The sequence below is a fragment of the Schistocerca piceifrons genome, chromosome 3 (assembly GCF_021461385.2).
Source record: "Schistocerca piceifrons isolate TAMUIC-IGC-003096 chromosome 3, iqSchPice1.1, whole genome shotgun sequence".
Classification (NCBI taxonomy): domain Eukaryota; kingdom Metazoa; phylum Arthropoda; class Insecta; order Orthoptera; family Acrididae; genus Schistocerca; species Schistocerca piceifrons.
Genome location: NC_060140.1, coordinates 883,256,194 through 883,283,238, shown reverse-complemented (window position 1 = coordinate 883,283,238; position 27,045 = coordinate 883,256,194). Strand labels below are relative to the sequence as shown.

General features: G+C 36.8%; 1 protein-coding gene across 5 annotated transcripts in view; it reads right to left on the bottom strand.

The window, feature by feature from the left end:
• The window catches only part of LOC124789828 (transmembrane protein 41A-like), a 62,255-nt gene extending 39,785 nt beyond the window's left edge, over nucleotides 1–22,470 (bottom strand). The window contains exons 1-4 of one of the 5 annotated variants that reach the window (XM_047257319.1): nucleotides 22,448–22,470; nucleotides 13,319–13,481; nucleotides 4,957–5,118; nucleotides 2,105–2,266 (exon numbers count right to left, since the gene is read on the bottom strand). In XM_047257319.1, the coding sequence (XP_047113275.1) occupies nucleotides 2,105–2,266; nucleotides 4,957–5,118; nucleotides 13,319–13,447 (453 nt within the window). In that variant the 5' untranslated portion in view covers nucleotides 13,448–13,481; nucleotides 22,448–22,470. Of the gene's footprint in view, nucleotides 1–2,104; nucleotides 2,267–4,956; nucleotides 5,119–13,318; nucleotides 13,482–18,786; nucleotides 18,890–19,004; nucleotides 19,204–22,447 lie in introns of those variants that run through there. The other 4 variants (XM_047257316.1, XM_047257314.1, XM_047257317.1 and 1 more) reach the window with 4 other exon arrangements.
• Between the last annotated feature and the right edge of the window lie 4,575 nt (nucleotides 22,471–27,045).

Here is a 27,045-nt window from a genome sequence, read left to right as displayed (position 1 = left end):
TCAATTTGGCTTCGAAAGTAATATTCCTGATTTCAATGTGGCATAGTAACGCCTGGTCCAAATTTCATCGTGGCAGTCAATGTGTTAAAGAACTACTAAAGAATTTTTAAAGTTAGACCTATGAAAATTGGTATTTGACTTCTTGGTCAGAAATAAAAAAAGACACATGCTTTGGTGTTTTTGGAAATTCAACACCTATGGGGATGTTTTATGAAATTTTTCATTAAGAAAGCTTTTTTGAAGCTAAATCTACGAAAATTTGAATTTGGATTCTTGGTTATAAATAAAACATACATGTTTCACTATTTTTGTAAATTGAACCCCTATGGGGGTAAAATAAGGGATGAAAGTTTTTATAGAAATATTTCATTATGCAAGCACTTTTGAAGATAAATCTACAAAAATTTGTACCTGGCTTCTTTCTTTTTCATTATGTTTTATGAAAACATTTCATTGTGAAAGCATTTTCAAAGCTACATATATGACAGTTGGAATTTGGCTTGTCAGTTAGAATTTAAAACAAAAAATTGTGTTTCACTATTTCTGGAAATTGAACCCCTGAGATGATGGAATAGGGCCAGACTGATTCTCTGACTCATCATCACCTAGCCAAAACTTCTAGGGATAGAAACTTGAAATTTGGAGAGGGTGTGGATCTTATACTGTGGGGTTTGTTTCAGAAGCGACTGTTCAAAATTCCACTCCTAAGAAGGTGAAATACGAGGCAAAAGACTTTTTGAAAATATGTCATTATCACGGCAATTTTGATTTCTAAGTCAGTAATAAAAAATACATTTTTCAGCATTTCTGGAAATTCAACCAATAAGGGGGAAAAACAGGGGATCAATATTTTTAACAAAATATTTCACTGTATTAACAAATTTTTAAAGGTAAATGTATGAAAATTGGTATTACACTTCTCAGGTAAATATAAAGAAATATTTATTAGGGAATGAAGTTTCAATGGAAATACCACCACAAGAATACAAAAGCATGATTGACAAAAACCTCGAACTCCAACTACCAGAATCACTTTTTGGTCAGAAGTACATGTGGCAAAGATCATGCTTCTATGACCTTATTTAGTGTGAAAAGTTTAAAAGTTGTTGCAATTTGTGAACAACGTACAAATAAATAAATAAATAAAATTCGATTAAAGAAAAACAAAAACAAAATCTGTGCAGACCACACAGTCTACATGAGCGAAGGAGTGGGTGCTAAGCTAGTATCAAATATAAATTTAAGTGTTAGGAAGTATTTTCTAAAGGTATTAGCTTGGAGTGAAGTCTTGCAAGGAAGTGAAATTTGGATTATAAACAATTCAAAAAAGAAGAGGTGCCTTTGAAATATGATGCTACAAAAGAATGCCGAAGATTAGATGGGTAGATAGGATAATTAATGAAGAGGTGCCAAATCAAGTTGAAATTTAACTAAAAGAAGGGATCGGCCAATGGGACATGTCCTGAGACATCAAGGAATCATCAGATGATGGACGAAAAACAAAAGAAAGAGAGAGAGTGAGAGAGGAGAGAGAGAGTATTTGGGAAGCGGTGGGGTAAAAATTGTGGAGGGAGATAAAGACTGGACTACAGTAAAGAAACAAATACTGACATAGCTTCCAGAGTCATGTAAACACGAAGAGACATGGACATGATAAACCAGTCCTGAGGGCTGCATAAAACCGGGCTTTGACAAAGAACATAACAGCAACATTTGTGACATTTCAAGCAAAAACCAAATAAACCAGATTAATTCAATTAATATCACATAAACAGCACTAATATTAACTAAGTAGTGTAGGATATATAAGGATATGCAAATGAAGGTTTCACAATGTTTCAATATACTAAAATTTTTCTCTGATTTCTTGTCACATCAATTCCCGTAACACTTTGGAAAGCATACACACTATTCTTATCTTCTGGCAGATGATGGGAGGAGAATTTAAGGCTTCCAAAACAATGTGGATGCAATGAAAACTGATGTGTGAAATTTACGAAAGTTTTATTGCAACACATAAGCATGTTACACAGTTTGCAAGTGTAGAGTAAAGTTTAAATATTTTTCTGTCCGCTTTGATCAGCTATAAACTGCATCAACTTACCTTTTCCTGTAATCTCTGTACTTGGTCCTTCCAGTAAAGCATCAGCAAGTCACCAAGAAAGTATCGGGACATGAGATAGCAACATGATGCTCCTAATGCTGTGAGAACACAACACAATGGAAAGGCCACCAGACTTCCAAACAGAGCTCCAGCTAACACATTCTGTAAGTAGTAATGAGAGAAATGGCTTAAATGCAAAGAAAATAAATTCTGCATGGGGCAATTCAAATTAAAGAAAAGGGACAGATAAATGCCTACCTATAACAAAAAACTGCCAGTGAACATTAGGGAGTAATCAACCATGCAAGAATAAATAACTTTGGCTTTCAAGTGTTACTGAAGACCTTGGATTAATTCATGCTTGGTGATCCTTGCTCTTTCTACCACAAATTATTATTATTTTGTTTTACCAGATGAGTTGTGCAGCAGTAAATCAATGCAATTTTATTTGGGAAAGGCTATTTAAAGTCACTGTTCAATTCATTTGAACTACTTTCCACTATTTCACTAGATCGCTCCATTGATGGATCCTTTAGCAAGCAAAATCTGATTTTTCCTCAACGCCTATCAAGACTGGTCAGAACTTTCATCTTTAATGACTAACATCTGAATTTATACTCAACGTTAACAATTTTCTCTTTTTCATCAATACTTTTTTGCTATTCCCAGTCTGCATTTTATATCCCATCTACTTCTGCCATTGTCACTTCTTTTGCTGCCCAAATAACAAAACTCATACACAACTTTTAGTGACTTATTTCTTAATCGAATTTCCTCAGCACTGCCTGATTTAATTCTACATTCCATTACCCTCGTTTTGCTTTTGATGATGTTCATATTATATTTTCAAGACTCTTGTCATTCTATTCAACTGCTCTTCAATGTAGTTTGCCATCTCTGACAGTATTAGGAAAAATCTATGTTCCTTTCCCCTGTTTCAGTCAATCGTTGCCTAGTGCTTCCTTTGAAACTTTCAAGAATGTCTGATTCCTTCAATTTATCAAGCCCCATCTCCTTAATTTCTTACCCATCTACAGTTTCTTTCATTTTAATATGTATTTCATAACCAATAAATTATGGCCAGAGTCCACCTCTGCCTCTGGAAATGTTTTGCAGTTTAAAATCTGGTTTCAAAATTTTTGTCTTACAATTATATCATCTGTCTCAAAATTCATCCACATAAGAAAGTGTGTTGCAGAGACACTTTCAGGGTACTTATTAGAGGGTGTGGTGACCAGCCTAGAGGTGGTTTTCAGAACAGTGTTCACATCCAGCTAAGTAAATACTGGACTGGTTCACACATCCCACCACAGATACATAATGTGCAAACACTTTGAAACCCAATGTCACATTTGATCATGCAATTACACTAGACATAGTAACAAAGGTTACACAGAGTCCCCTCTGGAGGAGCTGGCAGTAGCTTTAAAATGCCTTGGGAGTGGTGACCTCAATATAATAATAGCCTATATATAGGTACGGTTGGTCTCCATGAAATTGGAGACATATTGTACCAGTCCTGATGGCATTGGTTCGATAAAGGGCAACGGAAAGGAAAGAAGGAAGAAACATATCTGAAACCTTCCAGAATCTCTTAGTCTTTTCCATTTACACAGCTTTCTTACATGATTCTTGAACCATATTTTAGGAATGATTAAACTGCGTTCTGCTCGAAATTCTACCAGAAGGCCTCTCTTTTAATCCCTTTCCCCTAGTCCATGTTGTCTATTGTTTTCCTTTACTCCTTTTTCATACAATCAAATTCCATTCTCCCATCACAAAAAAAGTTTTTTCCTTTAACTATTTGAATAATTTCTTTCAATCTCTTCTTCACCTGCAGAGCTAGTAGGCATATAAATGTGTACTGCTGTGGTGGGTGTTGGACTTGTATCTGTTTTGTCTAGGACAATATGTTCACTATGTTGTTCATTGTAGCTTACTCACATTACTTTTTTCTTATTCACTATTAGATCTACTTTCGAATTTCTGCTATTTGATTTTGTGTTGTTCACCCTTTACTCGCCTGACAAGACGTCCTATAATTCCCACCACTGCACTCCACTAATTCCCACTACATTGAACATCAATTTATCCATTCTCTTTTTAATTTTTCTAACCTACCTATCTGATTAAGGGATCAAAATTCCACACTCCAACCTGTAGAACACCTATTTTGTTTCTCCTGATGATGAAATCCTCCTGGGTAGTCTCTATACAGATATCTGAATGGGAGCAGTATTTTTACTTATGGAATATTTTATCCAATACATTGCAGTCATTATTAAGCCATATAGTAGAGTGACATATCCTCAGGAAATATAATGCTGTAGCTTCCCTCTGCTTTCAGTTGTTTGCAATAACAAAATAGCAAGGTCCTGCCGAAAAATGTTCTCAGGTAAAATTAGCCAAACTGTTACCCCAGCAACTACTGAATACCTCCAATGTTGTTTCACATCCAGTATGAATATCTGTATGGCTGAAGCACAAAAGGCATCACACTGCGGGAAGGTCCATGGTTCATGTGGCAGTTGGAGTATATGTGCTAAAAAACATTCTAGGGTTAGTCAGCTACAGAACATAACACTTTTGCATTAACAATGTGACACTCAGTTGACTGAACTAACAAGTCACACCCTTTAAAAAAAAGTTTTAGTTCTTTTTGTAAAATTATAGTGTGCTATAAAACACAAGTTACACAAATTAAGTCTTCAAAGAAACACGTGAAGAAGCTTCCAGCTGTCAGTACTTCTAAATATAAACAGAAATGACAAATTGTCTAAAAAAAGTCTATATATAAAAGCATTAATTCAAAAAACAATAATACTTTAAATTTGTTCACTGTAAGCACTCACCAAAAGAGCTGAACCTGGTATGCTGAATGCTTGCTTGTAGAGATATGCACTGCTAAAGAGGATTATTACATAGAGTAAATGATGTTCTCGATACTGCTCCAGCAAATGTGCTAAATCTTTCATTTGTTGCAGGCTGCTTGGAAACTGCAGTTTGATACTGCCCTGAAAAAATAAAAGATGGTCTCATATTATGTAAGAAGAAAATACAAGGTTATTTTCTTCTCTTTGTGAAGTAAATGTGAAAGAACCAGTATCATCAGTCTTATTTCCTGGAACTGGAAGCAGTAAATCAGTAGTAATAAACAGACTTAGTGAGAAGACCTGCTGGATATACATAATTTAAATGCCAAAGCCACTGTAGTTCATATTTTTCCTCATTCATTAGTAATTTGTGACAAAATGTTGAAAGCGGGAAAGGGGGGGGGGGGATGGACATATCTTCTTCAGAATTATAGCTAAACTAATTTTCAATTACAAAGGCTGTTTGCAGATAAGGGCCATTCCACCAGTAGCTTTAGCTACATGTCCCAGACAGACATTAGCAGATCAAACAGCCAGTCTCTTTTTATATTGCAGACTGGATTGTAAAGCTTCTAATGAGCAACTCCAAAAATGACAGCCCACAGCATCAGTCAATCAATCAACAGCTTAAACAGCACTATATCGACAAAGCTGTACTCTCTGCAAATCACTTCTCAGAAGTAGGTGAGGGACTTAATTATTCTGAAAGCCTGCAGATGAAACTCATTTCCATGGTGTATCATCACCATTGGGGATGATCCACTCAACTGTCTTCCTGAAACTCTTTGGTGCATGAATTGACAGCTCATGATACTAAAAGAGAAGTTCAATGAAAGTCAACATGCCTTAATTATCAGTGCTTATGCTCCTACTTCAAAGGCAGAAGATAACACCAAAGAAAAATTGTATGTAGACCATGACCTCATTCTCTCACATACAGAAAACAGTTGACAAACTAATTTTCCTAAGAGATTTTAACAAAATAGTGGGCATGACTCAATTCTGAGGAGGACATATTTGGGAGAAATTAAATTGATTCACCAAATTCTAACGTAAAACTTCTCTTGCCTAATTGTGGAGAACACTATAATAATCCATTAGAAATATCACTATAAAACATCACAGCAAGATCCATAACCCAAGCATTAGTATCTAACACACTATATCACTGTCAGAAAAAGAGACCAGAATGGTGTTTTTACAAATGAGGCACTGACTAGTGCCAATGACTGCTGGACAGGCTGCTGACTTAACTAATTAGTATAGAACTAAAAGTTAAGAGAAGGCAAATAGGGCTTTAATTTTTTTTTAAAATCTGATGTTGAAAAGATAAGGAACCCGGAGATTAAACTAATGTTACATAAAAATTTAAGGACAAATCTCCCTTGTGAATAACCTCAGAATCCCCTAGAAAACAAGTAAACTTGAAATGCAATTCATTCCACTACTGACAGAAAAAAGAAAATAATGTTCAACAAGAATAACAAAAACTTTCAGCACCTTATAGATAAGAAGATGAAAGCTCATTACACAATATGAAAGCCTCCTAGGAACTCAGAGCAGGTGTGCAAAGGAAAAGAAAAACACTCAAAAATGACCGACGGAAATCCAAAGCTATGAAAATGCTTACACTCTCATCAAGGCTACAAATAATACATACACAGTGTTTCATTATTATATGCTGACCCACCACGAGCAGTTTTCTAAAAACAAATAAATACACAAACAAATATATGACACAGATACTAAATTGCTGATATTTATTTTATGGACATAGGACTGTGGTCCAAGGCATAATTCTGTGTCTAATGTTTCATGTTCCAATGCTGGAGACATCATCAAGGTACAAGCTTCAGCAATCTCAGCAAGCCAAACAGTTTAATGTGTATCCATGCAACGTTTGGTTCATGACATCATCAGACCACAGTCTAAGATTGCAGAGATGCACTGATGTATGCAATAGAAACTGTAGTGACGAATAATTGACACTGTTTGTTTTATTTAGCACTAAGGCCCACAACTTGTCTAATTTTAATGCTTATTCTTTATTGTTAAAGCTGTGTCACGATATTCTACATCTACATCACTACTCTCCAATTCACATTTAAGTGCTTGGCAGAGGGTTCATCGAACCACAACCACACTACATCTTCTACCATTCCACTCCCGAACAGCGCGCGGGAAAAATGAACACCTAAACCTTTCTGTTTGAGCTCAGATTTCTCTTATTTTATTTTGATGATCATTCCTACCTATGTAGGTTGGGCTCAACAAAATATTTTCGCATTCGGAAGAGAAAGTTGGAGACTAAAATTTCGTAAATAGATCTCGCCACGACGAAAAACGTCTTTGCTTTAATGACTTCCATCCCAACTCGCGTATCAGATCTGCCACACTCTCTCCCCTATTACGTGATAATACAAAACGAGCAGCCCTTTTTTGCACCCTTTCGATGTCCTCCGTCAATCCCACCTGGTAAGGATCCCACACCGCACAGCAATATTCTAACAGAGGACGAACGAGTGTAATGTAAGCTGTTTCTTTAGTGGACTTGTTGCATCTTCTAAGTGTCCTGCCAATGAAACGCAACCTTTGGCTCGCCTTCCCCACAATATTATCTATGTGGTCTTTCCAACTGAAGTTGTTTGTAATTTTAACACCCAGGTACTTAGTTGAATTGACAGCCTTGAGAATTGTACTATTTATCGAGTAATAGAATTCCAACGGATTTCTTTTGGAACTCATGTGGATCACCTCACACTTTTCGTTATTTAGCGTCAACTGCCACCTGCCACACCATACAGCAATCTTTTCTAAATTGTTTTGCAACTGATACTGGTCTTCGGCTGACCTTACTAGACAGTAAATTACAGCATCATCTGCGAACAATCTAAGAGAACTGCTCAGATTGTCACCCAGGTCATTTATATAGATCAGGAACAGCAGAGGTCCAGAGGTCCCAGGACGCTTCCCTGGGGAACACCTGATATCACTTCAGTTTCACTCGATGATTTGCCGTCTATTACTATTGGGACAAGACTGATAGTTTAATGTACCAAGCCATGGAAGCAGATTTTGCAATATCAGTTAATATATGGAAGGAGAAATTCGACAGATTGGAAAAGAAGAGAGTAACTTTCCTACCTTCAGATATGAGTCATGCTGTTATTAATAAGTCTGACACACTTCTGTCTAAGAATGAAACAGAGATGCCTGCCAAAGGAGAAAATGATGTGGTTGCATCATCTAGCACTTGCTAATATTGAAGCTGAAATCCATGTTTTACCTAAACCAGCTGCAGAATAGATATGTATAGCCTCAGCCAGGATCCTGCTTAAGAGCAAATGACCTAGCAATAACTTAACGAAAGGTGAGATGACGTGTCTCTAAGATTTAAATTCTGATAAAGACAATCAAATTCTTCCAGCAGACAAAGGCAATGCTACAGTGGCAATGAAGAAAGAAAGAAGTATACTACAGTAAAATTAGGGACTTGTTAGATCCAAGAAGATACAGAGAACTTATGGGAGATCCCAAAACTTATGTTCTCAGGATAATGGAAATGCTAACTAATGAAGTTCTCTTCAATTTCTCCTGCTGACAAGAAGGGTCTTGTCAAATCAGAAGCAATCCACCAAAATTGCATGGTTTACCAAAAATTCACAAACAGGGCTTTCCACTGAGACCAGCTGTTAGTGCCATTGATTGTCCAACCTATGAGACTGCCAAGCACTTATTCCCTCTATTAAAGAGGTGATATCACAGTTGGAAAGTGTCCGCCCTCGGTGGCTGAGTGGTCAGCGCGATGGACTGTCAATCCCAAGGGCCCGGGTTCGATTCCCGGCTGGGTTGGAGATTTTCTCCGCTCAGGGACTGGGTGTTGTGTAGTCCTAATCATCATCATTTCATCCCAATCGACGCGTCACCGCAGTGGCGTCAAATCGAAAGACTTGTACCAGGCGAGCGGTCTACCCGACGGGAGGCCCTCGTCACATGCCATTATTATTATACAGTTGGAAAGTACTTTAGCAAAGGATATGGTAGATCTCTTTAAATATTGTCTCACATCTACTTACTTTCAGTGAGACAATAAATTATATGAGCAAACTGATGTTGTGGCTTTGGGTAGTACACTCAGTGAAGTTGTAGCGTACTTTCGTATGAAAAAGTTTGAAGAAGCAACCCTTTAGATGGTGAAGAAGAAACTCTCCTGTTGGTTTCAGTATGTGGATAATACTTTTGTTATATGGCCTTATGAAGAAAAAGAACCTTCTGAATTTCTAAATTTTCTGAATAATATTAATTCTAATATAACGTTCACTATGGAAAAAGAGAAAGGAGGTCAAATTCCATTGTTCAGGTACTTAGAAAACATGCTGGAACTATGGAGCACAGTCTACAGAAGGCCCACTAATATGGGTAGACACCTGCACAGAAATTTCAGTCCCTACCCCATGCAGAATTAAAAGACTCTGTGAACCACAGTGTTTGGAGGACAAGTTCAATCATTTAAAAACTCCCTCCTGAATAAATGACGAAGATATAAACAGAGCACTACATCCTAAAAGGCCTAGAGCTTCTAATGAAAGAAAACTCACATCAGAAAAGTACTCAGAAAACATGGTATTGACACAATGCTTCAGCCAACAAGAAATATTGTGTGAATATTTGAAGACTACAAAAGACCTACGAGCCCTGTTTGCTGCAGCAGGAATATGTCAGATCCCCTGCACTTGTGGCCAATTGTACATAGGAACTACAAAAATAAATATTAACATCTGCCTCAAGGAACACAAGAGCAAATTATGATGTTCCAATACAATGTAGGAACAAGGATACAACATGGATAACTAAATTTTACTTTTTCCACATTTCAGCACAGCTGCATTCAAAAATTTTTATTTGTGGTGATTAGCATTCATTTATGGTTTGTGAATGGACAATGTAGTCTGAAATTAGTCACCACACATAAAGATTTGTGAGTACAACTCTGACAGAAATTGGAAAAAATAAAATAAGAGCAGTTGTTGCCTGGGCGAGATGGATGAATCAGCTGGAGCAGATCATGCACTATGACCAAGAAACTAACACATTTGTTTCTCTGACACTATGGTTTTACCAAGATCTACTAACTACTAAATTAGGTTGTCCTGAGAGGGCATTTAAATTCAAAATCACAAAAACAGCTTCAACAGATAAGAAGAAGCATTGAAATTAGACAAGTTGGCAGCCTCAGTTCTAAATAAAACAAACAGCGCCAATTGTACCTCACTACAAGTTCCATAGCATATATTGGCATGATTCCATGATCTTAAGCAGTGATCTGATGACATCAAAAATCAATCGTTGCATGGATGCATGTAAAAATTTTGTCTTGCTAAGAATTTTTTGAGTTTGTAACTGCTTTTTGAGTTTGTTACAGTCTCTAATGATGTCTCCAGCATTGGAAGATGAAACATAGGCAGCGAATTATGCCTTGGACCATGACTTTATGCCCATAAAACAAATATCAGCAATTATGCAAACAGCAGTTGTGAAAGCCTGCATTCTATAGTAGATCCTAAAGTCATTTTTCAGGGAACTCAGTGCTGACTTGAAAAGTGTCATTCAATAATAAATAGGAAATTATCTGCATTTGGATCAAAATGTGAACCAGATGGTTGACTGAATATAGAATCAACAGATTGAGAGATACAGAATTCCAGGATATTAGTTGAGGTGACATGCATGACAATAGTGCGGTTTGCCTAATTTCTAGGCAATCCATCAATTAGCTTTTTACTTGAAAATACAACTTTGCATTAATGGTGAGGATTTCCACTTACTGCACTACAAAGGCGACCCTTTTTTATACAGCACTCATCAATCTGAAGATAGTTTTGAACATCACTGAGCTTTAGTAGGCATGGTCCCCTTGCTTGCCTTCCTCAGACCTGTGAACTGATTTACCCAGCCTGTTGGGCAACTACTGTTTAACATGGAACCACAGGGAAACTTTGCACTTTCCGCATAAACAAACATTGAATTCATTAGTGTATGCTTTTTTTCTAATATGTAGTGTAAACTTGCTTCATGTCCATGGTTACAAGGCGTTAAATAATTTTGAGATGGGCATCACAGTTTAATGCATGAAGGAGTTCAGCCTCCATGACACTGTACTATTGTGTGGTAATGTACGTTGTGAATGTTTACCAGTATGTCAATTTTTGTTGCATTAGCACAATTAGTTTCCAATTTATAGTGAGATAACACATTTCATATCAGTACCATCTAGGGCATCTAGCTCCCTTGAAAATGACTTTAGACCAGTCACCAGTAAAGGAAGAACTTTGTATACCTCCAACATTAACTTAAGTCTAGAAAGCCATAACTCATACTACGGCACACAGACCAGCAAGCCCAGACAGCATACCAGCAGGGAAACTCATTTGTGTTGAATACTTGGAAGATCATGGCTCAGATGCAATGCAAACTTATCTCAATATTTTCAGAAAAGATTCTGACCAAAATAAAGTTCTCAGACAAACAAAGTTATGACAGATATGACATAAAGGAGGCAGGCAGGACAACTAAGCATTAATGTCCTGTCAATGATGAGCTGACTGGATATGGAGCCCAAGATCAGAATCAGGGGAGAAAGGGATAGGAAATTGGCCATATCCTTTTCAAAAGAATGACTTCAGGGAAACCATGGAAAACCTAAATCTATATGCCTGGGCAGGAAAATGAAGCAACATTCTTCCAAATGCAAATCCAGCATCTTAAACATACTCACCTAAATTGGTATGGCATTTACAGGGCAACAACTATAAAAGAAGTGTTAGAAGCAGAACACACACCTCAACAGTTCTTTATAGATCTAGTGAAGGCATCTGATATTGCTGATCATAGTACTCTACAGAAAATTTTTATATCCCATGAGTACCCAATTAAATATATATCAATCTTGAAAGTACTCTACGACGACACGGCAGCTTCAGTTATCACAACCAATAATTTTGGTGTACCTTTTGAAGTCAAAGTGCTTGAAGTGTGGCTGAGTGATAATGATTACTTACTTTATCAAATACATCTGAACTGTCCTACAGATTATTGAAGATCAGATGAAAAACTAACACAGCAGTTGGATAGGAATCATTTAAACCATCAAAGCTTAACACTAGAACTACAGTAATGTCAGTCACAATCTACAACTAGACTACAGTTTAACACACACTCTCCAGATCTCAGAAATTTAACAGAGTGCAAATTGTAAGCATATGTTTCTACATCACTTATCTAGACATAAAAAACACGAAGGACTTATTTTTCAAATAGTTTGTCACAGAAATCAGCAATAATAAGTAACATCAGCACGGTTTGAAGGGAGTTGCCTACAGAAGCTCAATATGGTATATTTAACAGTCTGACTGCTGTCACGGGGACCTTCTCTATAGAAACAGAATTGATACCATGTGTTAAAGGAAAGTAATAAAATAACAATGTGTGTCAAGCTATGTGCTAAAATGTATCAGATATTATTTGAAATGCAACGTGAAGAAGAAAAAAACTGACAGCAATCGAATTTAGATGTGAGAAAGTATCAACTGAAGTTTAAAAGAGCTCACATAGGAAAAATAAACTTGGTTGACAAATATTGGCACCTAATAATTACTAAAGGATGATGCAAGAATGAACACTTTATAAGGCTTCATACACAATTGTATGATGTGCCAAAACATAATACAAGCAGAGTCTCATCCTGAAAGAAGAGAATGATACAATACATAAAAATAGAAAATATATAATAAACATGATTAGTAGTAGCAAATAAGAAGCAATTCAGAATGGAATATCTACATAAAGGAAAAGCCATCATCAACTCAAAGGCTGATTTGAACACCACAGTGCTTTACTAGGCATGGTCCTGTTGGAGATGGTATGCCTTTGTCTTCCTCTCACCTTTGGACTGACTTTCCCAACCAGTTATAGGTGGTATTACAGTTTAACATGGACTCTGAACCACAGCGCAGTTCAATATTTTTTTGATTAACAAAAATTGTCAGGGGTGAAAGAAGTGATAAGTGACAGATAAAAATCTTGGGGCAGACTGGGGCTCAAACCCAGGGCCTTTGGAACTTTAGTCTGACACTTTACCACTGAGTCCCAAAGAAATATTTATGAAATTTTAAAAGTCACAGATAACTAAAAAAATCAATCATACAAGTTGTTTCTTCTATCACAGGCTGCAGTTCTGATTAGATTACCTTGTTTTCATTTTCAAGTTTTGGGGCATCATCAATCAAGAAATGCAGCCAAATGACATTCCTTCTCAAACAGGTTATAGTTCTGATCAGCTTACCTTGTTTCCATTATTGAGTTTTGGGGCAATAGTTGTCAAGAAATACAGCCAGCCTGTTGCTAAAACAGCAACGGGTACAAGAAACCATATTCTTTTAACACTGTTGCTCTCTTTTTTAGTGGAATCCATCTGGTACTCTTGTTACAGAAACCAATTCATCTGTCTGAAAAAAACAAGCACACGAAAGAAAGCTTGTATTAGGGTTAATACAACCTGTTTACATTATAAAAGAAGGGTTCTTCTTAGCCCAAAGCTACTTTAGATTTTGAGAAGTAGGCAATATCGGCAAGTACAAAATTACTGTCCAATATCCTTGACGTCAGTTTGTTGTAGACTCTTATACTGTACTCTGAGCTCAAACACAATGAGGTATCTTGAACAGAATGAACTCTTCCATGCCAACCAGCATCAATTCCAAAAACATCAATCATGTGAAACCCAACTCTTTTCACATGACGCACTGGAATCTTTGGATCAAGGCAGTCAGATAGACATATTATTTCTCAGTTTCTGAAAAGCATTTGACTCACTACAACACCTACACTTCTTGTCAAAAGCCTGATCATATGGGGTATCAAGTGAAATTTGTGACCGGATTGAGGACTTTTTGGTAGGGAGGATGCACCATGTTATCTTGGATGGAGAATCATCGACAGATGCAGAAGTAACTTTGGTGTGCCCGAGGGAAGTGTGTTGGGACCCCTGCTGTCCATGTTGTATATTAATGACCTTGTGGACAATATCAATAGCAATCTCAGATTTTTTGCAGATGTTGAAGTTATCTATAATGAAGTACTGTCTCAAAGAAGCTGCATAAATATTCAGTCAGATAGTGATATGATTTCAAAGAGGCATAAAGATTAGAAACTTGCTTTAAATGTTCAGAAATGTAAAATTGTGCACTTCATAAAATGAAAAAAAAGTAGTATCCTATTACTATAATATAAGTGAGTCACAAAAGGAATTGACCACCTCATGCAAATACCTGGGCGTAACACTTTTTAGGGCTATGAAATGGCATGATCAGATATGCTCAGTCACGGGTAAAACAGATAGTAGACTTTTATTTTGTTGATAGAATACTGGGAAAATGCAATCAGTCTACAAAGGAGATTGTTTACAAATCACTCATGCAACCCATTCTAGAATACTGCTCAAGTGTATGGGGCACATACCATATATGACTAGCAGGAGATACTTAATGTATACAGAGAAGGACAACATGAATGGTTACAGGTTTATTTGACCCATGGGAGAGTGTTACAACAATGCTGAAGAAATTGAATTGGCAGGCCCTTGAAGATAGATGTAAACTATCCTGAGAAAGTCTACTGTTTCAAGAACTGGCTTTAAATAATGACTCTTGTAATATACTACAACTCCCCAATGTATTGCTCACATAGAGATCATGATGACAAGATTAGAATAATTACAGTAGAGGCATTCAAACAATCATTCTTCTTGCACTCCCTATGTGAATGGATCGAGGAGAAACCCTAATAACTGGCACAGTGGGACATGTCCTCTATGCACTTCACAATGGTTTGGAGAGTACAAAATAGGTGTAAATGTAGTTGTAGAAGGTATGCCATAAGAGAGGAAAAAATGAGACCTTGGCATTTGCACGCCTAACAGAAATAATGTGTTCCTGTCTTGATTTTGCTTTTCTTCTAAGATATAAAATGCTCCAAGCAGAGGTCATCTGAGATGAAGCAGTTTCTTAAAGTCCACAATGATGCAGGAAATGTACGGAATGCCTTTACAGGATAAATCTTTGCATTTTCCAAAAGTGATTTTTAGAAACTATGATTGCTTAGCATCTGCAATGATCTTATTATGAATAAATATATGTAGGAACACAATTTAGTTAGTTTCTTATTGCGCCCACACATGCTGCTACTTGGTATCTGGTTGTATTCTGAAGCATTATTTGCTGCAGAGCTTCTATTTTTTACATTTGTCATTTGATATACAAGTAGAACATAATAGTTATTGTACTAGTTGACAGTATATGGACTATTAGTGGCAAATTATCTACGAACAAGAAGAGAAGTTTATCTTGAGTCAGGTGTCACAAAACTAAATAGTTGTGGCCACAGTGTAGTAATCATGAAGCTATGGACAAAGTCAGTGAGTACTCGAGATAGTTTCAACAGGCATTCAAATCATGCATTCATAAACAGGGTTCCTACAAAGAAAAGTTTAGATGCTTTTAAAACTAGTGTCTTCCATAGATTGGCACCAAATATATCAAAATGCCTATAGAAAACTGTCAAAGTGAAAAGGTAGTATTCCCTCAGACTAACTTAAATAAAATGCTTTGCCCAAATACTAAATGATAAGGACAAAGCTGCTAAAGAGACTGGGATTAGGTCAAAAGGACCTACATAAAGAGAAGTATAAAAACCAAAGGAGGAAAGCAATGCTATACTTATTGAAGCAGCTCGTGACTCTCACAAATCAGTGTGGGATCTTGTTAAGGAATGCAAGCTAAAGCCCACATTGCGCTTTAATTCTTTGCAGTTCAGATGAATTTAATGAACATTTTATAAAGAAATTGGACTGCAGAGTAGGTGAAATATCTGACGTTAGAAGAGATTCTGCAGCTGCTGTGAAATTTTGAAATAAATGTGGCATGGTCATATGGAAGAATGTTTATCCAAAAGATCTAGTAAAAGTTGTAAAAAGACTCTCAGGGCATGTCTGAAATCTGTCGAACTGTTCAACCACTGACAAAAGTAAAAAATAAATGCAACTATGCTGGGGAATTTCCAGACTTCATAAAAGCAGTCATGGTACCAGTTTGCAAAATAAAATGTGAAGCTACTGCCTCATAACTGTACTACCAGCACCAGCTAAAGTGATGGAGTCTATAATGAAAGACCAGCTCTTTTGCATTATTTAGATGGAAATCACCTCTTTTATGATTCAAAACATGGCTTTCGGAAGGGCATGTCAACAATAACAGCAGTACTTGACTTAGTTACAAATATAAGTCAGGGTTTTGAAGACAAAGAGTCTATAGCATTGACACTATGTAATCTTGGTAAAGCATTCAATTGTATGCCATGTAAAGGCCCTGTTCAGAAGGCTAAACTCATATGTTATTGGAGGAACTGTTCTACAAACTCTCCAGTCCTACCTGAATAACAGATGACAGACTGCATCAGTGCAAGGAGTGTGATCCTTGCATAATCAGATGAAAAGAAGTTACAACAAGGTGTGCGACAGGGATCCCTAATAGGGCCTATGTTGTTCCAGCGTTTTCGTTAATGACATAAGTTTCGATTAGCATACCTTGTTGTTCATGGACAATACAACCTTGTTCTCAAAAAGAGAAAGTGTTGTTCAACAAGCAGAAGTCCTAATTAGCAAGCCAAGAGCCTGGTTTATCACGAACGAAATAAAAATTAATGAATATCTAATGCTGAGACGTGCAACCTCAGTGATACTGGAGCACTGTTAAATGTCTGGGTTTTTTTGTTAATAATAAGTTAACCTGGCAAGAGCCCACTAAATACATAGATTTCAAATTTCATGTATCCTGCATCTCTTGTGGAAACTAAAAAGTACAATATCAGAACAGTACCAACTAAAAGTCTACTAATCAATGCTCCACAGTCACATCAGCTATAGGCTGCTGCTGCAAGCTGTGCAGGCTGCAAGACTGTGCTTTTCTTGCAAAAGAAAGCAATGAATATCATTATCTCAACCATAAAATTATGTATTGTAAATCAGTTCTTTATAGATTAGGAGTTCTAGCTGTTTTAGCCAATATAGATTCAACTGCCCCCTTCACACAAAGATAAATCAGAAAGCCCAAGATGTCGATTAACAAAGACACAAAACAGTTTCCCAATGGTGGCCCTATAACTATTTAATGCACTACCTAAAGATTTTCAGTCATCACCAGTGGAGCAATTTACAATTAAAATTTTATATAAATTAAGAGAGCAACCTTTTGTACAGTACTGAAGAATTCTTCTCAGGTAATAGAAGAGTGTCTACCTGAGCTGCAATTCAGTGTCACAACAACAACAGGGACTCCGCTACTTAACTACACTATTTTTTTATTTTATATTTGTAATTATTGTCAAGTATATTGTAATCTAATTCTTATAAAATCCATTTTCGCGTCACAGTCTCAGTTACAATATTGTATTCATTTAATTGTGTAGGATTATCATAATTTTGACACAGTTTGTCCAGCCATGGCTGGCGAATGACATAGAATTGGTAACACAATGGTAACATATTTATCCAGTATTTCAAGAAGATAGGTCTCTGCATAAACATATACATGAGACCGCTCTTGAAGAAATTTATATGATCACATTTGTGCTGTGTACACTTTTATTCTATCACATTTATGTATTCTACAGAATGTAAATGGTTTAACATCCCAAGTGACCTTGTGACATAATCCAATAGTATTTGGTAAGTACAATGGTCTTTATGGTGCTAGCTATGGAAGAATGCTCTAACACTGGCGGACTTCAAAAGAACTTTGTAGTAATATTCTATTATTGATTTACAAGACTAAGCTATAAACTTTGTTTCAGATAAAGCACAGTTTAAAGAGAGTTTGAAAGGCATTTTGGTAGGCAACTCCTTTTATTCTATATGGAATACCATAACAGGGACTGTTCGACCTTCTTAAGTAGAAATGTGTGTAGGATGTCAGTTTTGACAGGACTTGGTACCAACTGTCAAGATTAGGTATTTTGTGTACAACAAATTTATTAAAGTGCATAACACTGTTTCATTCTGACAATGTATTAAACCTGTAAATCTTAGCAGATCCAGTCACTGTAATGTAATATCTTGACAGCCTCCTGACAAATGATCTGGGAAGTGAGTATTACATTCAAATGTTCTAGTTTATGCTCTTTGACATGTTCTACACCCTTGAGAATCATCTCATTTTTAGGTTTCTGGAATGAAACTGAATCTAATCTAATCTAATAAACCACAGTACCAGTTTCACTGGCATTCAAACGTTCTTGAACTGGTTCATGAGAGCTATGTGTACGTTACGGGATTTTCAATACGATCAGTGGGCACATATGTTCAGTTGAATAAAACTTACGACATATACAAATATGTATTTGAAAAGGTACCCTCTATTACATGCGAACTTAGGGGAAACGCTAGTGACACGGTATTGATCTGTTCGCGAAGTTGAAACACGGTATTACATATTTGTTTGTTACAACTGATCAGAGACTAAGAAGAATTGGGGGGGGGGGGGGGGGGGGGGGGAGGGCAGTGAGGGTAGGTCTGGCGTCTTCGTTAAATTACTCATTTCCGAAGTTAGAAGCCTGAAAGCTAAAAAAAATGTGATTGCAAACATCTAATATTAAATATACTCTGAAATTATAGGATAATCTGCACGAGTGGTAACTTTCACACTCCCAAATACTGGGTAATGCGATAACTGTTAATATTTCATTTGCAGTCCTTGATACCTTTATCATAAAATGCAAAGTTTTTATTGACGTAGGTCGTATCCATCACATAGGATTTTTTTAAGCAGACCTGCTAAGAAACGCGTATGATTAATAATGGCACAAGAGATCTTATTATTTCGCAATACAGAGAAGAATGGAACGATTGCATTAGGGGGCAATGATACGAATCCATCACCACAGATCACAATATCACATGTAATCTGTTCAATACGCACCGTTGAAGTAATTCTGGTGTTAACTGACCTGTTAAGAAAGTAGTATTCGGTTAGTAAATACGAGTATCATGTAGTTTATTGTCTTGGGTATAATCACTTATTTGCTGTGAAATGTTAGTAATGGGATGCTTTGTAGAAAAAGCCTGGCAATACATGCTCGCCATCTAAACATTTCGTCATGTGGTTCTCAGCTGTCTTTCCATCTCTACGAACAAAAAACAAAAAAATAAATTTGAGACAGGTGAAGTATGATTAGGTGTCCACGATAAAGAGGTTCAATCGTGATGTATTCCCTAAAAGAATGATTGGTAATCCGTTATAATTTTGTTGTTGTTGAATAACAATCATGTTCTTACCGTTCGTATTAAAAAAAAAAAAAAACTTATTCATTAAAATCTTCACAATATATAGCTTTTAACAGGGAAGCAAAACAGTATTTGTGTGCTACGTTTTACGTAAGTATAAAACCAGAGGGAAGGATTTATATTTGAATTTTTATGGCGGACGAAGCACGATACGTACAGAAGACATGGAATTATTTTAGTATTTGACACTGTAACTGAATATGTTATTCAAATATGTGATACATACTGAAGACCTACAGAGGAGCATGACCGAGACACTAAGAGGTTACGTGACAACCGGTTTGTAGTTTATATGACGTTAAATACATTTATCGGAGTTTCAGAAATACATTGTATACAGATAGTTAACATGGTGTGAAATTTTGCCCACGAAGGGTGCTTATTTTACTTGCAGTTACTGTTGTGTATGTTATCACGCAGTCTTTTCTGTGGTCTTGTTATTTTGAATAAAAATGTTGACTCAGTGTGAATTTTTTTTAATGCACAGTTCTTGTATTCAGTTTCTGTTTCCTGAAAACTGTTTTGCTGTGAAGAGAATTTCTACAAAATGTATCGTAGCATAGTTAATTGTTTCAACCCATAAAACCCTTAGTGGTTCCTGAGAACTTTGAATTAAGGAATACGATGTAGTCCAACGTCAAAGTCTTGGCATACGCTTTTAGTAACACTTTTGATTCTAGACTGTTTTTATTCTGACGTGCATGAACAGTTATTGTATCTTTGTTATTTGTTTATGTTTTAGGGATTTTGTATTAGGCTGTTCCTGGCATAGCAACCACAAATTTTCTCTTTCATTTTTTACAACATATGGGATAATTTTTCCATTGAATCAATAGGCTGGTGTCACCTGGAAATGTGCTCTGTTCATTTTCCCACCAGAATTACAGAGAAAAGCAGTATACTAATAGACAATATTTTTCAAGGTGACATAATTGGTTGTGCAGTAGCTAGTGGCCTCTCTGACCTGATGCACAAGTACCCATACTTGATAATGAATTTAAGTGTAATGAAGTGGTATCATGGAAAAAAGAATAATTAAAGAGCAGTCAACAGACAGTTCCTAGACAGCCTTACAGGAAACCGTATCTGTATAAAGTGATAGATGTCTGTCCCGAATTTAATGTGACAGTGGAAAATCCTGGACCTTGGCCCAACAAGCCACCTTTTGCTATGTCCACCTGCACCTCCCTGATTGTTCTATACACATCAAACCTACAAACCACCACCAACACACCCCTTTACATCTTGACCCATTCCACACTACAAAGCCAATTCTATACATCCCAGCCACCCATGGTTGTTGCATTTGCAATGACAAGCATTACCTTTCCACATATGCCGAGTGTCTAATTAAGGTGTTCACTCCTTGTTCAGAAAGAGATCTTCTGTGCGTTCTCTCTCTAGCCACTATCATCCCTCACATACCCAGTGATCCCACGCGAAGGAGTGCCTCCCTCATGACTCAGTACCACCCAGAACTGGAGCAGTTGAATAACGTTCTCCACTAGAATTTCAACTACCTCTTGTCATGCCATGAAATGAGAAACTCCACCACTCCTTCCACAATTGAATTCTGCACACATCCAAACTACACAGTATCCTTTACAATTCATGTCCCACATCAGCTTCCACCACCTTGCCAATGGTTCATATCCCTGTAAAAGACCTAGATCCAGAACCTGTCCTATACATCCTCCAGCTCTGTCACAGACATTTCTTATCCATTAAAGGCAGGACCACCTGTGAAAATACCCATCCAGTATACCAGCTTAGCTACAATGACAGTTTTGAATTCTATGAGGGTATGTCCACCAATAGTTTAGCTGCTTGCATAAATGGCCACCACCTACGCTGCCTGGATGAATGGCCGCTGCCAGTCTGTGGCAAAGAGATAGCTGAACCACCCAGCTACCGAACATATTGCGCTATATAAGACGCTCTACTTCAACAACTTCTTTATAGCCTGTGACTTTTGAGTTATTCCCACTAACACCAGCTTTTCTAAATTGCACAGGTGGGCACTCTTCCTGCAACATATCATTCATTCCCATAATCCCCCTAGCCTGTTGCTAGTTACTACCTTCCACCTACCATGCTGTGCCCTTCCCTGCTCTGACTCCAGTCTCACACGTCTTGTTTTTCCCAGTGCACCTGAATAGTCCTTTCCTCTTATCTGCTTCTCTCCTCTTTCACACTTCAGATTGCCCTCCCCCAGATGCTGCACCTAGCAGCCTTCCAGCTGAGATTGGTGCTAACTCGAGTTGAGCTTCAGTGCCTTGAACTGTGTGTGTCACTTAGCACCTCCTATATGTGCCTAGTATCAGTCTATACTGATTTAAATTTAATTTATTTACAGATGGGTTTCTGTCAATATTTAACAGCTGCTTTGCCAAGAAAACCATAAAGGATGTTACTAATAAGACTTTAAAAAAATCATGGATTAAAAAGCAGTAAAAATATCATTCGTAAGGAAATTGTGAATTATAAAAAGGAAATTATTTGAAATGATTAGGACAAATAGAGAAGCAGGAGTGAATACAAATTACAAGAAATATTGTGTTGTCTTGAAGAAAGTGATTTAAAAAATCAGAAAATATCTGTGTATCGTCCTAAATCAATAATTGATGTCATAAAATTAAATCTATATGATTAATAGTTAAAAGAAAAATCAGATCATCCATGGAATGTGGGAATTCTTTTTACTGAAGAAAATAACAAAATAATAAATTACAGCAGTCAGATAGTCAAATATTTAACAATCACTTCCTTGAAGTAACTCAAAGTAGTGACATGGACAGTTCAAGGGTCAAGCAGTAGAAGGAAATTTACATTTACTCCATGCTCCCTCAAAACTAAAAATTCTCATGGAGATGACTTTATCTCAATTAAAGTTCTAATATCCTGTTCCACGTATGCAGTGTATTTAGTCTCATATGGAACCCGCCACCATCAAGGTATATTTCCAGAAAGACTGAAATGTGATATTGTCAGATCCTTTTACTAGCAAGGTAATATGACATGATCAGTCACATAACTTACCATGTACTTGAAAGTAAACTGATTAGTATCACAACTTACCTCATCCTGGAAGGTAAAAGCTGCAGTGAAATCTGTGGCTCAAGCTCCTTAGGGCTAGTGCAGGTAGAGTGGAACTTTTCTTCGCCATGGTAGTAGCAGGAGAAGGGTGGTAGACGCGTCACCCTGGTTGTCTTTTACCGTGGTACTTATTTTATAGCAGACTGAATGGACCTAGGGCTGTCCCAAGGAGCTGGAACAAGGAAAAAATCCCTGCTTCTATCCTGAGTTGAATCCTGGACCTCCACAGCCAGAGTCTAGCACTCTACTAGATAGACCACCGAGGTGACATTCTCAAAGATATTGGAAAAATAATTATGCTTGAAAGAACCATAACACCCTCTCTCAAAATAAGATTAACTAGTCTTAATTTGTTGAAGAAAAGGATCTTATCATGGAACATGTTATTTTTCAGTTAAAAAATCAGAATATGCAAAAGTTAAATGACAAAATACTGCCTACTGGTTTTTTTTCCTTGTCAAAAGCACTTGATTTGCAGTAAAGTATTCTGATAGAGAAGCTTACATATTACATATTTGAGATCTTACTGGTAACTGATGTTCATTCTATCTAATTAAGAAGGTGGAAATTGTAGCACTAAGAAACACTGGGAGTGTACCCAGTGAATAATCACTACAGGGATTGGTATTTGATCCACTCTTCTTCCCATTGTATATAAATGATCTCTGCATCATTCACCCAAGAAGCAGAAATAGTTTTATTTGGTGATGATACAAGTATTATAATAAACGCTAAGGTGTAACTTCAACACTTTAAAGTGTAAGGAATATTTTCTTGAAAACAAATAACTTGTTATCTGTAAATGAGCTGTCATGGAATTCTTTAAAATGTAATATATGCAGTTCAGTGCTACACAAGGTCTGACCACACTGTGGAAAATTATGCATCATGGTAAAATTGACCACACCATTAGAAACGCATCTTGGTAAAGCAGTAAATGAAACAGAATATTCTAAATTTTTAGTTGTGTATATTTATAAGAACCTGAACTGGAAGTCAAATGTTATAGATCATCTTAAACATCAAAGCTCTGCAACTTTCACGTCGTAGATAACACGAGGTGATGAAAATGCCCAAAAGTTGACTTGTGTTTCCTGTTTTTATTGGCATCATATTTGGGGGTAACTAGTCATTGAGGAATAATCAGTGTGACACAGAAAGGAGTAAGGTGTTGAGACAGAAAAATCTGTATTCATCTCACCATACAAACAATAAATAAGACTGAACTCAATACCAGCTTGGTATGAATGTTACACTCACAAGTACTTAGATTCTTTACCATTAACAACTTTCTGCATTCTACTACTTACCTAAGAATTCATTAATTGAAGAGCATTTTCTGTGAAGCCATAGTACTTCAGTTTATTTAATAATATCAGAGAGTGTCTAAAAGCTTTTGACAAATCTGCAAGTCTGCTGTGAAACAGTGGACCCCGAAAACATTGCTCATGTGAAACCCAGCTTTCACTTTTTTCACATGATATCCTAAAAGACATGGATCGAGGCAGTCAGATAGGTGTAGCACTCCTTGATTACCAAAAAGCATTTGGTTCAATACCACACCTATGGTTATCATCAGAAGTACGATTTTATGGGGTATCAATCGAAATTGGTCACTGGTTTGAAGATATCTTGGTAGGGAGACTGCAGCATGTTATCTTGGAAAGAGGACTCATTGGCAGAACCTCCAACTTTTCACAGATGATGCAGTTATCTGTAAAGAAGTAATGCCTGAAAAAAGCTGCACAAATGTCCAGTCAGATCTTGATAAGATTTCAAAGTGGTTCAAATATGAGCAGCTTATTTTAAATGTTCAAAAATATAAAATTGTGCACTTAAAAAAGAGTATCCTATGACTAAAGAATCAGTGAGTCTGAAGTGGTCAACTCATACGAATACCTTGCCATTACACTTCGTACAGATGTCACATAAAACTATCACATAGGCTCAGTCACTGGTAAAGCACATGGCAGACATCGGTTTATTGGTAGAATACTTTGAAATGCAATCAGCCTACAAAGGAATTGCTTATGAATCATTTGTGCACCCATCCTAGAATATTGCTGAAATACATAAAACCTATATCGTATAGGCCTAACAGGAGATACTGTGTGTATACAGAGGAGGACAGCATAAATTGTAACAGGTTTGTTTATTCCATGGGAGAGTGTTACACAGATGTTGAAGAAACTGAACTGGGCAGCAACTTGAAGACAGAGGCATATTATCTCAAGGAATTGAACTAATGAAGTTTCAACAACTGGCTTTAAATGATTGACACTAGTAATGTATTACAACCCGTATATACTGCTCCCATTAGGATTGTGAGGACACGATTGGATTAATTACAGTGAACACAGAGGCATGTAAACACTCATTCTTTCCATACTTCATATGTGAATGGAATAGGAAGAAGTCCTGATAAGAGGTACAATGGAAAATACTTGACAGTGGTTTGCAGAGTATGGATGTAGGTGTAGATGATTGGTTTTATAGTTGCTTAATGCAACACACTATCACTAAAAATCTTGTTTTCTTCAAAGTAGTTTACAGTTTGTTTATTCGTTACAGCTTTAATTTGACACAGGCCTGTAATTGTCACAACCTGAGAGGTATCCTTTCATATGAACTGGAGTAACTTTCACACGCTTCAGTATTATTGAGAGCTGCAGTACCAGTACATGTGTGTTCATTACACGTGTTAGTTCTCCTAGACGAAGTGATCCATGTTTTAACATTACTGTATTCGGCGCCCAAGTATCACTACTGAAGTTCATCTTTTTCAACAAAGTTAAAAATATCTTGCCCTTCAGTCAATCTAAAACTGAATATACCTAACTAAATTTGCCAAATTTTCCAAAAATACTTGCGGTAAGATACTGTGTTGTGAGTGTCGATCTTCTTCATTATTTCCTGTACCTTGTCAGTACAGAAAATATTGAAATATTTATTATTCAGATCACCAAATCCGATTGGTGAACCCCTTTTGCTGTTATGCTCACTATTAATAATCTTCAGCCTGACTCTCATATTTTCAGGTGTATTATTGCAGCATTCTTTTTTACATCCTGTTTCTTTTAAGACATGACAATCTTTTCTTTTCAATTATGAACATTATCTTTACCACATCTGATCCCACAGTTCTATACCAATTATAACACTGATGCCACATTCTTTTAATCTTCAAGACTCCTCATAACACACGTTATTAAACCATCTTGTCCTTTCCTCACCATATATTTTACAGGGAGAGGACATGTTAACAATTCTGAACAGAATGGCTTTATGATCATCAACTTTCTTGTCAGTGGAATGTTATCAATATTTTTGCAACCAGTTACAATTATAAATGAAATTTAAATGTATTTTGTGTCTGCTCTTTTACCAAATATATATTTGTTCTTGGCAAATACAGGATGAGCACAAAGTCTTGCCCTGATTGTAACAATTTATCACAGAATAACCATTTGACATAATAATTTACATTTGATGCTGTTACATAGGTTAGTGTTACTATTTTTTTTTTAAGACCACGTACATAAGTAAACCTCAACGTGTGCTCCCTTGGTAGCTTGGAGAATGTTGAGGCGGTATTCCAGTTCCCGCCAGGTGTTTTGTAATGTATTCTGTCACAGTAACCACAGCAGCTTGTATCCTAGCCTTCAGTTCGTCGACATCAGCAACTGGTGTGACAAAGACTCTGTCCTTGATATGGCCCCAGAAAAAAAAGTCAAGGGATGTAATGTTTGGATCGGTGGATTGGAAGGAACAGTCCAACACCCTGGCCATCCCGCTCTCCAGGCATTACGCCCCTTGACCTTTTTTTTTTTTTTCTGGGTCTGTATCAGGGACAGAGTCTTCGTCACACCAGTTGCTGATGCCGATGAACTGAAGGCAAAGATACCAGCTGCTGTGGGTACTGTGACAGAACACATGTTACAAAACACCTGGCGGCAAATGGAATACCGCCTTGACATTCTCCGGGCTACCATTGGAGCACACGTTGAGGTTTACTAACGTAAGTGGTCTTAAAAAACACTAACCTATGTAACAGCATCAAATGTAACTTATTATGTCAAATGGTTATTATGTTATAAATTTTTATAATCAAGGCAAGACTTTGTGCTCACTCTGTATATTTTGTTAGTTGTAGCATCTATTGTATGGTTGGTTCTAAGAACTAATGTCCAGTGAACAGATGCACAAGTCTTTAATTGTGTATCATTTGAGATATTTTAATTCAAGTAAGGAAGCGATATTATACACGCATTCCTTGTATCTTTGGCTAATAGTTGTAATGTAAACCCCAAAAGAATTCAATAAACTGTACTGTCCAGTCACATTAATATGACAACCTATCAATTAATGAACTTTTGCAGCACAGACTACTGAGAGATGTGCGGGAAGAGTGTCACACATTGCATTGTCCTGCTGGTAGATGGCATCGTGCCGAGGAAAAACAAACTCCATGAAAGTGTGGACGTGGTCCCCTGGGGTACCTGCATACTTGTGTTGATCCATTGTGCCTTCCAGAATGAAGAGATCACCCAGGGACTGCCCTCTAGCCCAGATCCTTCAGA